Source organism: Mustela nivalis (assembly GCF_964662115.1).
Source record: "Mustela nivalis genome assembly, chromosome: 11".
In the NCBI taxonomy this organism is placed as follows: domain Eukaryota; kingdom Metazoa; phylum Chordata; class Mammalia; order Carnivora; family Mustelidae; genus Mustela; species Mustela nivalis.
Window position 1 is genome coordinate 106,163,259 of NC_139030.1, and position 16,362 is coordinate 106,179,620.

Sequence of the window (16,362 nt, forward strand, 5' to 3'; positions counted from 1 at the left end):
TGTCACAGGAGGCGGTGGGCCGAGGGATGGCAGCCAGTGTCCCTGACGCACGGGCGGGAGTGTGCCTGCTGAGCAGTGGGGCAAGCAGTGGAAAGCCTCAAGCTCAGTGACCGCAGACTGGAGGCCCCGCCAGACTCTCTCTGGCACAAGTGGTTGCCAGTGGTCACTGTCCTGGGACCATGGGCTTAGGCCCGTGCCCCTGACCGCCCGATTCCACTAGTTGCCCCTTACGATCTTTTGCTCTTTTTGAGTGCTTTTAACCAGACTCCAAGTTAATGCTGGTCCCCAAGCACAGGGCACGTTCCTATTGGAATATCACTTTCTAGTGGGTCACTTCTGGTGGCTCCCTCCCCCTTCTGTTTATCCTCCAATATCAGTCCAGTTGTTCCCACTGTGCTTTACCTCTCCACTGGTGTCTTCTGTCCCCACAGAGATCCAGAAGTGTATAATCTTACATCTCAGGCTGATTTCATGGGTGTTCAGAGTGTTCTGGTAGAAAAGTAGTTCACTTTAGGGGACCAGTTGCAACAGGGTCTCCTACTTCTCTGCCATCTTGCTCCTTTCCCCTCCTCCCCATTTTTGTCTTAAAGAAAGAATTATTTGAAGATATTGAATACTTCTTAAAATCATTTGCCACCTTTGGCAACATTCGAGACAATATATTTTGGGCACCGAAGTCTATTTAGAAGATGTAATTATAGAAAAGTTTTAAGGAACCATAGTGTTGTAGGAATAAAATTCCCAAGGTGACTAACTTTAGGAGTACACCATTCATTTTGATAAAGAGCCCTCCTTGCCTATACCTACTATATAATAAATTTTAAAAATTTTTCTGCAATTTTGCTATATGCATGGATATTGTGCTAGCACTGGAAATAAAAAATGAACAAGGCGTACTTTTGCTCTTAGTTGTGTGCAACCCAATGTTCTAAAGTTAGTAACTTTTGACCAAGTATTATGTGAAAATCTTTCATACCACCCCTTTAGTTATCCCTGGAAAAGGCCTTAAAAATCTCAAGAATATTTCAATTTTTTCCTTGAAGGGTAGAGAACTTGATGACTAACTTTGTTTTATCTGTTTGCTTCCAGCGAAGTCATGAAAATGAAGAAGAGGTATGAGGTGGGTTTGGACAAACTGGATTCTGCGGCATCCCAAGTAGCCACAATGCAAACCGAGTTGGAGGCGCTACATCCTCAGTTAAAAGTTGCTAGCAAAGAGGTGGATGAAATGATGGCAATCATCGAGAGGGAGTCTGTAGAAGTTGCCAAAACTGAAAAAGTAGTGAAAGCTGATGAAACGGTAGCCAATGAACAAGCTATGGCCGCCAAAGCCATCAAAGACGAATGTGACGCAGACCTGGCGGAGGCCCTGCCCATCTTAGAGTCAGCACTGTCTGCCCTGGACACTCTCACCGCGCAGGTAAGAGCACAGCCGCACACTTGCTAGGACACACAGCATCGTAGCTCAAGGAGGTGCTCACCATCACGGGCTACCATCAAGTCTGTCTCTCCAAATAGTCTCCACAATTAATGCAATCGAAATGATTTTCAAATTGGCAAAAGCGTTACCTAATTGACCTGAAACAGAAATGCATGTGCATGACTAAGAATTTGGGGAAAGGAGAAAGCTGCCAAATTTTAGAACTTACCCTGAAACCTCTGTTATTTCAAGAAATTTGTGCAAGGGCTTCGCAGTACAGTGGTGGACAGAGGCCTAAGACCTAAGTGTGTATTTTATTTCTAAGGTTCACCTTTTTCATATTTAGACAATTTTATAAAATTGACATACACCTTACAGTAGATGTGATAACATATTGTGTTCATGTTTGTTTCTGTTTGGGTTCTTTTTTAATTTTTGTGATACTAATACAACCTACAATGTTGTACTTTTTAATAACACATGTTAGATCGGATGGAATGTGGTATTAAAAATTTAGACATGAGAGGGGAATACTTCAATTAAGAAATATAAAGATTGATTTTTTTAAAATAGTGTTGAGAAGCATGCTAAACTTTGGGTGTGGAGAGACTGTTAGGTCCTTTCTTCATACTTACTGTGATATAGGTTTCCGAGTGATTAAAATTTAAACATAAATAATTTTACTATTCTAAAATAGTAGGAAATGCAGGTCCTGTTTATATCTTGAAGTGGATCAGGACCTTAGATTTCCTAGATGTGAGAGATCAGGAAAAAACTAAGCAAAATTGTAATATATATGCTCTGGATTCTCTTCTGGTTTTTCATAACTAATAATTGGGGGTTTTTTTCAGTTATAAAATTTAGTACCAAAAAATCAACACATTTTGTTTGATATGAACACCACAGACAGAAGTATAGAAACATTGGGGGGAAATGTTTGAACTAGAAGGCAAACAAAAGATTAATATACCTCTATGTAAAAAGCTCTTTTAAATAAATAAGAAAAAATAGATGTAAGATAAGATGGTAAATGATATGAAGAAGTAATTTACAAAAGAGGAAATATGAATAGTCATTAAACATATGAAAATGTATCCTACCTCACTTGTATTTTGAAAAAACAGATTAATAAAAGATTTCTTTGACTTCTCAGAATCCCTAGCCCTGTTGCTGAGGGTATATGTAGTAAAACAGGAAACCTTAGATACTTTCTGGAGAGTGGTTTGTGAATATGTGTCAAAGGCTTTAAAAATAAAAGATACAAAGTTCTTAACTTAACATGGCAATTGTAATAGTTAACAAAAGAAGAAGAAGAAGAAGAAACATTAGGGTATGAGAATTACGGTTCGTGTCTATACATGAGAAGGTCATGTTGCCATTAAAATGATGTGTTTCAAAGCATGTAAGGATGTTCACTATATATTACTATTGAAATATTAAAAGTTTTAAAACAGCATGTATGATAATTCCATTGGTCAAAATGTAGCATATTCACTAGCTAATAGCGTATATACATAGAAAAACATATAGAGGAAATATAAATAAAAATATTTGCAACAGTTAACTAGATATGGGATTATAGGAGGTTTTTGTATGTATGATTTTTCTGTATTTTTCTAATATTTGCATCTACTACTTTCACAATTTTTAAGAAACTGCAACACTCTTACTTTGCAACAGCCAAATCTCTCTTATGTATTTTTGGAGTAGACTTTGTGTCGTAAGTAATCTCACATTCGGGTGTATTTCCATTATTCTTTTTGGTTTCTAACTTTTCCTTTGGGACAAACTTCTCATTTCTTTTTTGACAGAATTCTATCACTGTTACCATTTCTACCCAATGAACAGTTTCTATCTTGTGGTTTAGTGTGAAAATAAGAGCCAGTTACAAATAATACATGAACCATTCTTTTTTAATAATGAGCATGTTGTTATTTCAAGGACATTACAGTGGTCAAATCCATGAAGAGTCCTCCTGCTGGTGTCAAGCTTGTTATGGAAGCTATATGCATCTTGAAAGGCATCAAAGCTGACAAAATCCCTGACCCAACAGGTTCAGGAAAAAAAATAGAGGATTTCTGGGGTCCCGCTAAGAGACTTCTTGGTGACATCCGATTTCTGCAGTCACTTCATGAATACGACAAGGACAACATTCCTGCAGCTTACATGAATATCATAAGAAAAAACTATATTCCAAATCCAGACTTTGTTCCAGAGAAGATTAGAAATGCTTCCACAGCAGCTGAAGGCCTGTGCAAATGGGTCATAGCAATGGATTCCTATGATAAGTAAGCACGAACGACAGCAATGACACAGCCTTGTGTTTTATTTTCCTGTTTGGTCATTTAGACACTACAAAACGGAAAAGTTATATAGGTGACAGGCTCCTGGGGAAATCCTGTCTAGTATCTGCTGTGTGTGTACATATTTACTGGAGGCAAGACCATACCAGTTATATCGTATAATACAGTGTTGCTTAAACATTTTTGGACTCAGGAATCCTTTATACTCTTAAAAATCTTGAAGACATGTAAAACTTTTTTTTTTCCAATTAAAGACTTTATTTCTTTGTCAGAGAGAGAGAGAGAGAGAGAACACAAGCAGGGGAGAGACAGGCAGAGCAAGGAGGCTAGTCTGGGATTTGATCCCAGGGCCCAGGGATCATGACCTGAACTGAAGGCAGACACTTAACTGACTGAACCACCCAGGCATCCCTTGAAAAACTTGTTTATCTACCATATTAGAAGTTGAAATAGAGAAAATTAAAAAAATATTAGTTCACAGGGGCACCTGGGTTGCACAGTGGGTTAAGCCTCTGCCTTCGGCTCAGGTCATGATCCCAGGGTCCTGGGATCGAGCCCCGCATCGGGCTCTCTGCTCGGCAGGGAGCCTATTTCCCCTGCCTCTCTCTGCCTGCCTCTCTGCCTACTTGTGATTTCTGTCTGTCAAATAAATAAATAAAATCTTAAAAAAAAAATTACTTCATAAAAGACATTACATGTTACATAAATAACATATTTTTTAAATTCACATTTTTCACAAAAAATTAGGAGATCAGTGGTGGTGTTTTATATTTTTGCAAATCTCTTTAATATGTGGCCAGTGGAAGATAACTGGACACTCAAATCTGCATCTTCATTCAATCTGTTGCAATTTGTTGTTTCTACTGAAATTTATGATGAAAATACAGCCTCACGCATATGTGTGGTTGGACGTGAGAGGATGTCACAGACCCCCCACAGGGGATGAAGTATGTCTTCGTCCCCATTTTGAAAACCACTAGTGTAATATACAGTCTTTGTATGATAAGGAGTCTTCTCTGGTGATTGTAGGAGAACCACTTATATTATGTACAAAACAGCAAAAATTACTGATTATCTTCAAAAAACAACTATTACAGGATATCTTTCAAACTCATACATAGTTTGAATCATTGTACCTATATTATAACCTATGTGTTTTGGACCATGATGTATTGAAGATAAATTTTAACATTTACCATTTGTTTAGAAAGCCAACATCACTCACCCCATTTTCCAGATAGAAGATAATTTATATCCATTCCTTTTCTTATATAGCCCCTTCTATTATTGACATACATATTTATAAGATGGCTGGTTTTAGTTAAAGATATATTTTGAAAAATTTTAAAAAGCAAAATGACATAGATGAAACACCTCACCTCCTAAAAATTAAGCTTTAATGAAATAGATTAGATTTCATAAACACTGCAATGTTTTACATGAATAGGCTATTTTCCTTCTGCAAAAACACAATATTCATACTGTCAATAATCTAATACTTTATATTGGGTAAAAATATACTTATTTGAAAAGTTATCCATATTTGATACCTATTTTAATCATCATTTCTTATGTGCTGGGGTCAGGTGTGATAGTTTGATGAAATATAGAATACGGAAACCAGCATAGGTTTTGCATAAAAATGTGTTGTGAGTTACAGTAAGGATAGAAAAGCAAATTCAGTGATAGTGAGTGCACTACAGTATAAAATGTATATTGAATTTTCTGATTTTACTTTTTGCAGAGTGGCAAAAATAGTAGCTCCTAAAAAGATAAAACTGGCTGCTGCCGAAGGGGAGCTTAAAATTGCTATGGATGGTCTTCGGAAGAAACAGGCCACTCTGCGAGAAGTCCAGGACAAACTGGCCAAGCTTCAGGAAACTCTAGAACTTAACAAACAGAAGAAGGCTGATTTGGAAAACCAGGTGTGTGATACTATGGACAAATATGGGCAAGTCCTAATCACTTTGGTAGGAATGATGTTTGTGCCAGCAAGGAACAGCCTCAGTCTCTGTCTTCCTCCTGGTTGGCGACTGGCGAACAATGGCCCACAGGCCGAATCGGCCATTGCCTCTTTCTGTGTGGCCCACAAGCTAATGACGGTTTTGACACTTTTTAACGATTATATGGTAAATGGTTGTGTAAATACCTGCCTAATATCATCATTTTTGTCTCTTGATCCATAAAACCCCCAATTTTTACCTTTTGGGTCCTTCCCCCCCACCAAAAGTCAATCCTCTTTGCCTCAGATTACCAGAATATTGAGCTAGATTATTTAAGTAATTCTTCATTATATAGGTAAGAACCAAAATATTAAGTGACTTAGGTTGTGTAAGAGTTAATGGCAGAGCTGAGGTATGAACTCAATACCCAAAACCCTACCTACTCTGTGACCCCTGAAAATTATCCTAAGACTGAAAATGTGATACTGTTTATAATAAGTAACTGCTCAAGTCTAATTATGTTCCAGGGGGAAAAAAGTCAAAATATTTATTGAGTACTTACTCTGCGAGTCACTGTTACCCTGGGAACAATATGTATTATCTCATTTATTCTCAAAACAGCCTTCTGCAGGAGGTCATCTTTTTGTATGATTTTTGTAAAAACTAAAGGCAGGTAACTTGCCTGTAGTCAACCCAGGTTCTAAGTTAGAAGGTTAAAATCTGACTTCAGTGGCTGTGCTGTTTCCTAGAGTTTTCTTCCCAGAGGATATGACCATATATTCTGTATTTATACAAATATGTGATGTTGAGCTCATCTTTAGAAATATTACTTACTATAAAACATGATGTCCAAGTATTCAGTTTTAGTTTAAATAATATAATAGGTGGGTGTGTGGTTTATTGTAAACCTTTGTCAACTCTGTTATATGATTGACATTTTTATTTTTTGTGATAAAATATTGGAAATTATGATCATGTAAAATGAATATCTGCTTACATGTGCACTAAAAATCTGCTTTTGGAGGCAAAATTTTAGTTAAAATACTTTTACTTAGTAATTTCTGATGGCAAGTTTATTGCAGTCAAATACATGATGCCATTTATTATAAACATTATGATAAATAATGAAGAAAGAAGCCAGGAAGACAGAAGATATTAAAAGACAAAAGACTTAAGTTTAGAAGTATCAAAAATATTCCCCAATTACATACTGTTGCTTTTTCAAGCCTATCTTTCAATAAACCAGTTTAGTATTTTATCTCTTTTGGTCTAATGGCATTTATTTAATATAAATATTCATAGCATTAGGAAAAAGTATAGGCCAAATTCTTATTCCACTGTAATGTAAATGCCTCTGCGTTTATCAATTGTTTACTTTCTCTTCTCATGTCAGTCATTTCATTTTGAGCCTTAAGCTAACCTTTGCTTACTCTTGTCTTTATCCAAGAATAATGAGGCCAAGTCATTTAAAATCAAACTAATATAACTCGGGGGCATATTGCCATTGCATGGGTTGAAATGGCTTTCCCCCAAGTTTTCCACCTTCATAATTATCCTTTTTCTTTTTTTAATTACATTGCCTAATTACGCATAATCAAATTGGTTGACAGTCTTCTGCACAAAGTAGGCTCTCAACTATTGATTGATGTCCTAATTGAAGGTTAATTGCAAATGTGTGAGTAGGTTGACACAATTTAACAACCTGAAAATTGTGCTTTGCAAGTAAGCATAAATTATTACAACTTTTAAACATTTAACCTTTAAAATTATCAAGTCAACCACAAGTTAAATGAGGGGAAGATTTTGCCAGAATAAAATTTAAATAATTAATAAATAAATTTAATAAATAAATAAAATTTAAATAAAATGCATGTAGAGTATTTAAATTTGAGGGAAAATATTTATATTTTCAAGAAAATATCCTTTATTACTTAAGCAAATTTCAGTGTCTCCTGCTGTAGATCATTTCCTTAAATAGAGCTATTCTTGTGTTATGTGATGAATAGCCACTAAAAATTTTATAAATTGTGTATACTTTGTTATACTTACTTACTGTGTGTACTTTATTATGAAACACACTTCCCAAATGTCATGGACTTGCCAGTATTCATAGTGAGATAACTCACATTTTTTTAGAGAGTTAAAAAAAAAAAATTCCGAGTGAAAGTTTGTAATTAAAAAAGAAGGATTTATCTCAGAGGGCAAAATCGTGCAGAAATTTTCACTTATTTTCTACCTGTGGATGTTGATAAAGCCTGACTTTTATTTTCAAGGTTGACTTGTGCAGCAAAAAGCTCGAACGAGCCGAGCAGCTGATTGGAGGCCTTGGGGGAGAGAAAACACGCTGGAGCCTCACAGCTCTGGACCTGGGGCAGGTGTACATCAACCTGACAGGTGACATCCTCGTCTCCTCAGGAGTCATCGCTTACCTCGGCGCCTTTACGTCGAACTATCGACAGGTAGGAAGAATACTAGTCGATTTCTGAGGTCTCTTCCTGACCCTCCCATTGTAGCCGGTACTAACTAATCTTAGAGGATTTTGTTGGCTTAAGTTTTGGTTTTTTGATGAGTACGAAGAGCAAATGTTTCCAAGGGATTTCTATCTAGTTGTGTATCTTAGTTATTCTGTAAATTGCCTTGATAGCCATAAGATGCTATATCAAATATTTTTCTAAAATCAAATTGTTCTAGAAACAAAAACACTGACTCGAGGGTCTACCATTTCATCTTAGCATTTAATGACAAAATTTCAAAGATATCGGGATTTTTATTACATCTTTGTTTGATGTGTGTGTTTATGAGTGTGATCATCTACTCTCTATGAGTCTCAATAATGAATCATTTCAAAAAATGACGTCAGACAGAAAACTTCAGAGGAGGAGAAGGCAGGCTGGCCTAGAACTGAATCCGTAAGTGGCTTCTTTCCTTTGAAAACAAATGCCAAGTGTCCTGCTTTGAATTAGCGCCCCTTTGATGACCCAGTTCCCATTTCTATTTCTTCTTTCTGCTTTTTCCTTCCCCCTTTCAGTCCATTTCTGAATGAGACCCCGCACACGGTGAGCTCTCTTTTGAAAAATTGAACCGGAATCCGACCCAGAACATGGCCCTGTCAGAGCAGGAAGAGAGACTTAGAAAAACTGAAAGTACTAAAAGAAAAGAAAAAGAGGGCGATGAGAATAAGGAGAAGAGAGAACTCTTACAGCATTTGGTAATAGCTTCTAGTGTCGAGCAAGTGGAGAAAGAATGAATGAGAACTCGTTTTTTTGGTCTTCTTTCATGTTTTTCTCCTTCCTGCCTTCCTCTCTCCCTCCCTCAATCCTGTCTGTCTGTCTGTCTTTCTTCCCCATAGCACTTGCTTTCACCTGGTCTCCGTGGAGCCTGACTTACTTTGGGGGACTTTCTCTTCAGTAGGGCTGATTCTAGGAGTCCACAATTTTAGTTTGTTTGCTTATTTTTAACCAACCTGACTTAAAACCTTCACACATGTGGCGTTTCTCTGTGTTGGAGACCAGGTCCTCCCGCTCCTGCTGCGTGACCTTCACAGTCTTCCTCACTTTGTTGGTTTGTGTCTTTGAATGACTGTTTGCTACCCCGGGGGCGTTAACATCCTGTAGCTCAAATAAGTACTGTTTAGCATGAAACTACCTGGTCATAGATTTGTTTGCTCTGCCGGTTCAGAGACGGAGGCTTAGAAAGAGGAAGGGAGTTGCTTCAAGCCACATCGCTCCTTAATGACACAGCAGGAACGAGACTTGTCCCTTGAATCCTAATTTAGCACCTTTTCTCCTCCCCTACATCCGCCTGGAACCATGGAAGGGCTAGTGGCGGCCACTCTTCCCCTTCCCTGCTGGTTCTCAACGCACCCTGGGGCACCTGCTCGAGCCGGACAGAAGGTCCCGCACCTCCCCGCCGTGTCCTCGGACGGCCGCGTGCCGAGGCTCTGCATCTTGGGCCTCCACGACACCCGCCCCCGCCGGAGTGGAGGCCGCCCGTCAGCCCCGCGCACATCCTTCGGGACAGTCCAGAACCGAGACCTTGGAGTTTACTGACAGAAGCACCGCGACACTTAAGCTAGACACAGACACAGCCCAAACTCCGCGCTCCTGTGACCTCAGATCCTCGGTGCTCGCCCCTGACCGGAACAGCCGCGCTCTCCCATCCGGGTTCATCTCTGTCGAGGCCTGAAGGCGATTTTACGCCTCCCGTGCTTCGCTACAGCAACGAGGCTTCTACTTTTCTTGAGTCTCTAATGTTGTTCTGGTCCTTCCTGTGAATTTTTTTTCCATTTTATTTTATTTTATTTTATTTCTTTTCAATGTTCCAAAATTCCTTCCTATGAATTTGTTCTCTTATTCATAGAGAACCCCCTCCGGGTCAGGGCAGGGGTCAAGTTACACCCCATCAAAAGCCTCCCATTTGTTTGTAAGCAGAAGGTCAGAGCCGCAGCTTCTGTGTCTGCCCAGATGGCCTCCTGGCTTCCCGCCCTTTCATGCCCAACAACCAGCACTCGTGGCTCTTCGTTGGCAGACTTCTCTTGGGGTCTTGGAATCCCCTTGGCCCAGTGTTTGGAGCCGGAATTGCCTGGGGATTTATTCTCCCTCTAAGGCGTTCCTGGATCAATGAGTGACGGAGCGGCGGCATGAGAATCGGTCTCCCTTCCCTCTGGCTGGAACAGCCCTAAGGACTGACTTACCCTCCGCGGGGGATCAAACCAAAGCCACGTGCCACACACTTCGGCAGATGCTCACCTTTCACTGGCTTCTTCCCAGTCCTTGCACGGCTCCCCGCAGCAACCCTTCCTTAATAAATCTCCATCTCAGAGTCTGCTTCTGGGAAACCCAACCAAGACAAAATAGCTTTCCAACAATCCTGATTCTTTTCTAGCATCAAAGTCACGGGATACCAAGAGCCCTCAGTAGATAGCTGGACCCTCCCTCCAAGCTTGAATCTGAGTCGCTGTGAATTATTCATCAGCGTCTCTGTAGAACTTCTGGCATTCTGCATAAATAAAACATGGAAAACTCCAGTTCTTCTAGGATAACTGGGCCCAGGGTACTTCAACTGCCGTGCCGGCACCAATCTCTGAAACACAATCCTACAGTGCTGTAAGGACAGATAAGCCCTGGAGTTGAATTAATTGGAACTTTCTCATTTTCCCGGCCAGCAGTCAAGGTCAGAACTGTCTTGGTGGTCATGGATAGTTACTGTCTGCTGCTGTACCATTTTAGGCATGTAATTGGGCCACTTAAATTTCTAATCCACAGATATGATAACGTACACTGTCAACTATAAACAACATCCCACAGTCACTGCTGCTTTTGCTTTACTTCTTCCACATATCATTGTCTATCGTGCCAATACCAGCATCAAGCTATATTTGCCAAAACATTCAGATTTTTCCCAAAAGTCTGCAGATGGCCCTATAGCCTGACAACAAAGAGATCAAAACATGCCAGTAGGAACTGTGAATTAGAAAGCAGAATTCAAACCAGAAATGCTTCATACCCTCCCTACACAGCCACAACCCTTGTTCCTGGCATCAACAACCAAACCCAACAGAAAGCCAGATGAGAGTTGTTAATTCACAAAAGGTGAGATTTTGCCCTGTTTGCCCTAGAGTGTTACACCAGCAAATATATTGCATTATGTGGCAAAGGGTCTCTGCTATTAAGATTGTTTATCAGCTGAATTTAGAACAGGAAGATTATCCTTCAGTTAGCCAGGACATGATTAGAAAAATGATTATTTTTTAAAGCAAGAGTAAGGAAGTGGCCCCAAAATGATAGGGACATATTAAAAGGACATAAAACTGAGCTTGAAGCTACTTCTACTGGCCAAATCAGCAATAAATAATGATAGCAACATATTACAACTCATTGAATAAAAATGTGAGCAAAATGCATGAAGGGGTTCAAAAGGTACAGATTTCTAGGTATAAAGTTAAGTCCTGGAATGTAATGTACAGCATGGTGACTGTAGTTAATAATACTATATTGTACCTTTGAGATCTTAAAAGATCTTACTGAGATCTTAAAAGGTTATCATAACAAACAAGTTTTTGTAACTTTGGTGATGATGTTGACTAGACTTACTATGATGGGTTCACAATATACACGGAGAGAGGATCATGATGTTGTGACTGCTATCATGTTATATGACCATTATATTTTTAAGAGACTAGAAAGTAGAAAAAGATAAGTCTATAATGACATAAATTAATACATTTTAAAAATGAGTGCCTGACAAAGCTAGATTTTTACAGTTACAAGTATCTCCCCACAAAATGCCTCTTCGTTGCAGCCAGAAAGGGGGCAAGAGCAGTGCAGAAGGTGTAGTACAGTATTTGACAAGCGCTGCCTTCATTCAGTTTTGAATCCTGGCTTAAAACTCCAAATTCAGGGGCGCCTGGGTGGCTCAGTGGATTAAGCCGCTGCCTTCGGCTCAGGTCATGATCTCAGTGTCCTGGGATCGAGCCCCGCATCGGGCTCTTTGCTCAGCGGGAGCCTGCTTCTCTCTCTCTCTCTGCCTGACTCTCCGCCGACTTGTGATCTCTCTCTCTGTCAAATAAATAAATAAAATCTTTAAAAAAAAAAAAATAAAATAAAACTCCAAATTCATCTTGGTTCAGCCCTCCCCCCAACCGTTTCCTTCTCAGGCTCCAATAGTCGAGGTGATAACAGGCACTCAACTTCCAGAGGTCCTTAGATATCTAATGCCCGGGGGCAGCCCCTTCTCTGCCGCACCTGTGGAATTCCTCAAACAACCCCCTCCCCAGGAAGCCCGCGCAGCCTAGCCAGCCCTCCTGCGTTCTGCTTGCCCACTGAAGCACCTGCTACCATTTCACCGTGTGCTGCTACCCTGTGTCTGGGTGCAGCCTTCTCTCATGTGGCAGTGCAACTACCAAGAAGGTCTGCTCTTCATCTGAGTGTCTTGTGTTGCATCCCACCATCCAAAGAAGCTTTAATTATACCTGAGATCATACAATTAAAAGACAGAAGCCCAGCAGACAACTCCTTAATCAAGTGATAAAAATCAGGGTCATCAAAAAATGAACAGTTAGAAATCGCATGACTGAGGGGATGCACTGAGCAGAACCTGGTATCATTTCTACGCTCTTCCTGCTGAAGGTGCAGTACCTGAGTTGAATCATGGGGGAACATCATAGAGATGCGACTGTGGGACATTCTACAAAAACAACTGACTGATCAAGGTCCTGAAAGTCATGAACTGTCCCTAACCTCTCGTGGCCTTTCATGGGCAAACTTAAAGGGATTTTGGTGGGGGGAGCTCTGCAGGAGCCCAAGGCAGATGGTGGGACCCACCATGCCCTCTCTGCCAGCTCCACTCCGTGCCCACAGAATTTGGTGGGTCCCAACACCTGGGGTGTCTATGTCCTCGCGCCATGTCTCTTCCTCGCCTCTGTCCTCTGCTCCTGCCTTTTACTGTTTCTGAACTCTCTGATATGTGACCTCAAACTGGACCTTGACTTCAGACTTCCTAAGTGTGAACCTGGAAGTCCCTTTTGGATTCCCGAGCAGCCTAGCACACTGTGCCCCGAAGTAGGATATCCCAAACTCCAGTATACGTCCTGACCCTTGCTGGTGTCTCATAGTCCTGCCGTGGTCCCTTTGACCCCCACCAGTTCAAAGTAGATTTATTTTATTCCATAATGCTCTGTTAAGACTTGCCAGATACTTGTACTTTAAAGAAAATGTATAGAATAATGATGATCTCCAACTACTTTGTCAAGTGCCGCTTTAGAATAAAAACTGGCAATTGTTTTTTTTGAATGCAAAACTCTGACCTCAACTTCACTATTAAGTGATGGTATCTAAAATTAGCATTGGACATAGTTCATTTTCACTGGAATGCACAATGGGCCTTCTGAATTATGATTTGAAAAAATCTGATTAATTGTTTTAATGTGCAGTTTCAACACTGGTTTGTTCACTCAAGGAATAAAGTGTAATTGAGAAGTTAACAAAGTATTCATTTGGTGATTTCCAGCCTCATTTTCATATCTCTCTATGTATGTCTTAAAGAACCAAATCAAGGAGTGGACAGACTTGTGCAAAAGCAAAGATATTCCCTGCTCTGATGATTATTCTCTTATGGGTATTCTGGGAGAAGCAGTGACGATTCGAACGTGGAACATTGCTGGTTTACCTTCCGACTCATTTTCCATTGATAACGGGATCATCATAATGTAAGGAAAACTACTTTTCTCTCAAGAGATCTCTATTAATCAGTAGATCTATTTATCTGTGCATCTTTTTAACAATTATAGCTAGAAAACTTTTATAGTAGTGAAAAGGTTTTGCCTACATCATTAATTAATTAAATTAAATATGAATAATCACTTCCTTTTCCCAGTAATGTTAGAATGATTGCATATTGGAGACTGTAGTAAACAACCAAAAACCCTAATGACTTTTGCTTAATTTTTAAAAAATTTATTTATTTATTTGACAGACAGAGATCACAAATAGGCAGAGAGGCAGGTGGGGGGGGGGGGAGCAGGCTCCTTGCTGAGCAGAGAGCCCGATATGGGGCTCCATCCCAGGACCCTGGGCTTTAACCCACTGAGCTACCCAGGCACCCCGACTTTTGCTTAATTTTTAATCAGCTTTTGGCAAATGGAGCAAAGCCCTACCATGAGTAAATGAAGTCCAATACTTATCCCCATAAAATTACAGGGTCTTTGTTATTTTAGGTTAGTGAAAGGTACAGAAGTGGGTTGTTGGTGGTGATGGGTTCAAGTGTATACCAATTCTTAATTCTTGCTCTGTGTGGAACCAGCTTCAATGATATGGATACATTTCTGGTCCTGGGCTGATTGGGACTTTCTAAGATTTTATTTATTTATCTGACACAGAGGGAGAGATCACAAGTAGGCAGAGAGGTAGATGGAGAGAGAGAAGGAAGCAGGCTCCCCACTGAGCAGAGAGCCTGATACGGGACTCAATCCCAGGACCCCGAGACCATGACCTGAGCTGAAGGCAGAGGCTTAACCCACTGAGCCACCCAGGCGCCCCCAAGATTGTAGTGCAGGCTATTCCTGGAATGTCCTGTCTAGTAGACAAATCCCATGGAAATTTGGAGGGGACAATATTGCAGGCTCGTCCAGTCTGACCTTCCTAAAGGTTTTATCTCCCAGAAACCAAGGACTTTAACCTGCCCCAGTATGAAGATAGTCATGATTTGTCGGGTTAGCATGGGCCTTCCATCACTAGCCAGCCTTCCTGGAGGTTTTAGCAGATTAGGAATAGCACAGGTAAACCGTCCGTAGAAATACTCAGTTCTCTGTGTTACATAACTATTTTAATTCGTTGTTAGTCTACCGTTAGTCTACCAAAAAAGTAATTGATGTCAGAGTACTTAATTGAATGTACAATTAATTGAATGTACAAATGACGGATGCATGTGAATTTTTAAAATAGAATTAACATGTGAAGCCTGCTTATTCTTAAATTTTTTTATATGTAGTATTTAAGAAAATTATTCCACAAATTAAAACTCTGATGAACATGTTTCTTTACTGCTCAATGAACGATCCTGATGTACAAATATATGCTATATACCTGACATATATGTGTATATTTATGGGCTTCTTTAGCATTTACTTACTGAATTGTTCCACAAGGATTTGAGGTGAGTGCAATTTGAATATAAAGTAAAAATCTGATGAGACCACCTAAGGGAAATTAAAGAAGTTACTTCTCGGTATTTCAGAGAAGCTCATCCTTACATTTGGGCCCTGAATTAAGTTTAAAGCTTTCTAGTAATTAAGGCAAAAAAGAAAAGCCATGTCACATGGTTCTCATATTTTTAATCAAATGAATCATACTTAGACGAACCTTTTCAGGAGCCAAACTTAAATGTAATTATTTGATTGATTTGGAGAAAAGATTACAAAACTTTTCTTTGGGGAATGGAAATTAAGCACTTGGTCCTCTGCTCTCACAATCTAAATCCATCCAGAAGAGAAATGACTGAATCAAGATAAATGATAAATATGTGCATTAGTTGGCCACTAAAGCAGACCTTGAAGTACCTTTTAACAAGTGCAGGACGACAGCCTGTTTTTTAAATTATTGAACGAGTAGGTGGCACCCAGAGCGTTTGTGTTGATGTTTAGCGTGAGGACACAACTAGACGTTGGCATGTGCGGGAGGATTCTGGAAGTTCGGGACCCCCCTTTACTTCGCCCGGCTCTACCGATTAACTGCAGCCTGAAGAACAGTCAGATTTTTTTTCTGTTTTTGCTATTGCTGTTTTTTCTCTTTTGGAAAAAATACTTAGGTTTTTCCAAGCACTTGTGACTATAATCGATCATGTCCTGCATTAGGGTAGTTCTGTCTTTACCGTTTCGATTGGCAGTTTATTTACGTTTTTTTCCACCTGGCAGGATCTCTACAACCATTCTATTCACTGGAGGCCAAATACCTTCTTCTTTTTCAACAAATAATTGTACTCTTTCTTTTGGGCCCAGTTGTATTTCAATAATAATAAGACATTGATGAATATTTCTGTATTTATGATTCTGAACCTTTCTGTGATTATTTCTCGAGATAACAAACTCACAATTCAGGAGAGAAAGAGGTAAAAAATGGTGTTAATGAGCCAGCACCCTTACATTTTTGCTATTTGTTTATAAAAATGTTGAAATATTAGCTGAAGGTTATGGTAGCAACTT

At 39.7% G+C, this 16,362-nt stretch overlaps 1 protein-coding gene across 2 annotated transcripts in view; it reads left to right on the plus strand.

The window, feature by feature from the left end:
* DNAH7 (dynein axonemal heavy chain 7) overlaps positions 1-16,362 on the plus strand; it is a 249,692-nt gene that overhangs the window by 150,065 nt on the left and 83,265 nt on the right. For both annotated transcript variants that reach the window (XM_082689009.1, XM_082689010.1), the window contains 5 exons: positions 1,090-1,420; positions 3,362-3,708; positions 5,468-5,648; positions 7,940-8,125; positions 13,709-13,872. In XM_082689009.1, coding sequence (XP_082545135.1) covers positions 1,090-1,420; positions 3,362-3,708; positions 5,468-5,648; positions 7,940-8,125; positions 13,709-13,872 — 1,209 coding nt within the window. The remainder of the gene's footprint in view (positions 1-1,089; positions 1,421-3,361; positions 3,709-5,467; positions 5,649-7,939; positions 8,126-13,708; positions 13,873-16,362) is intronic.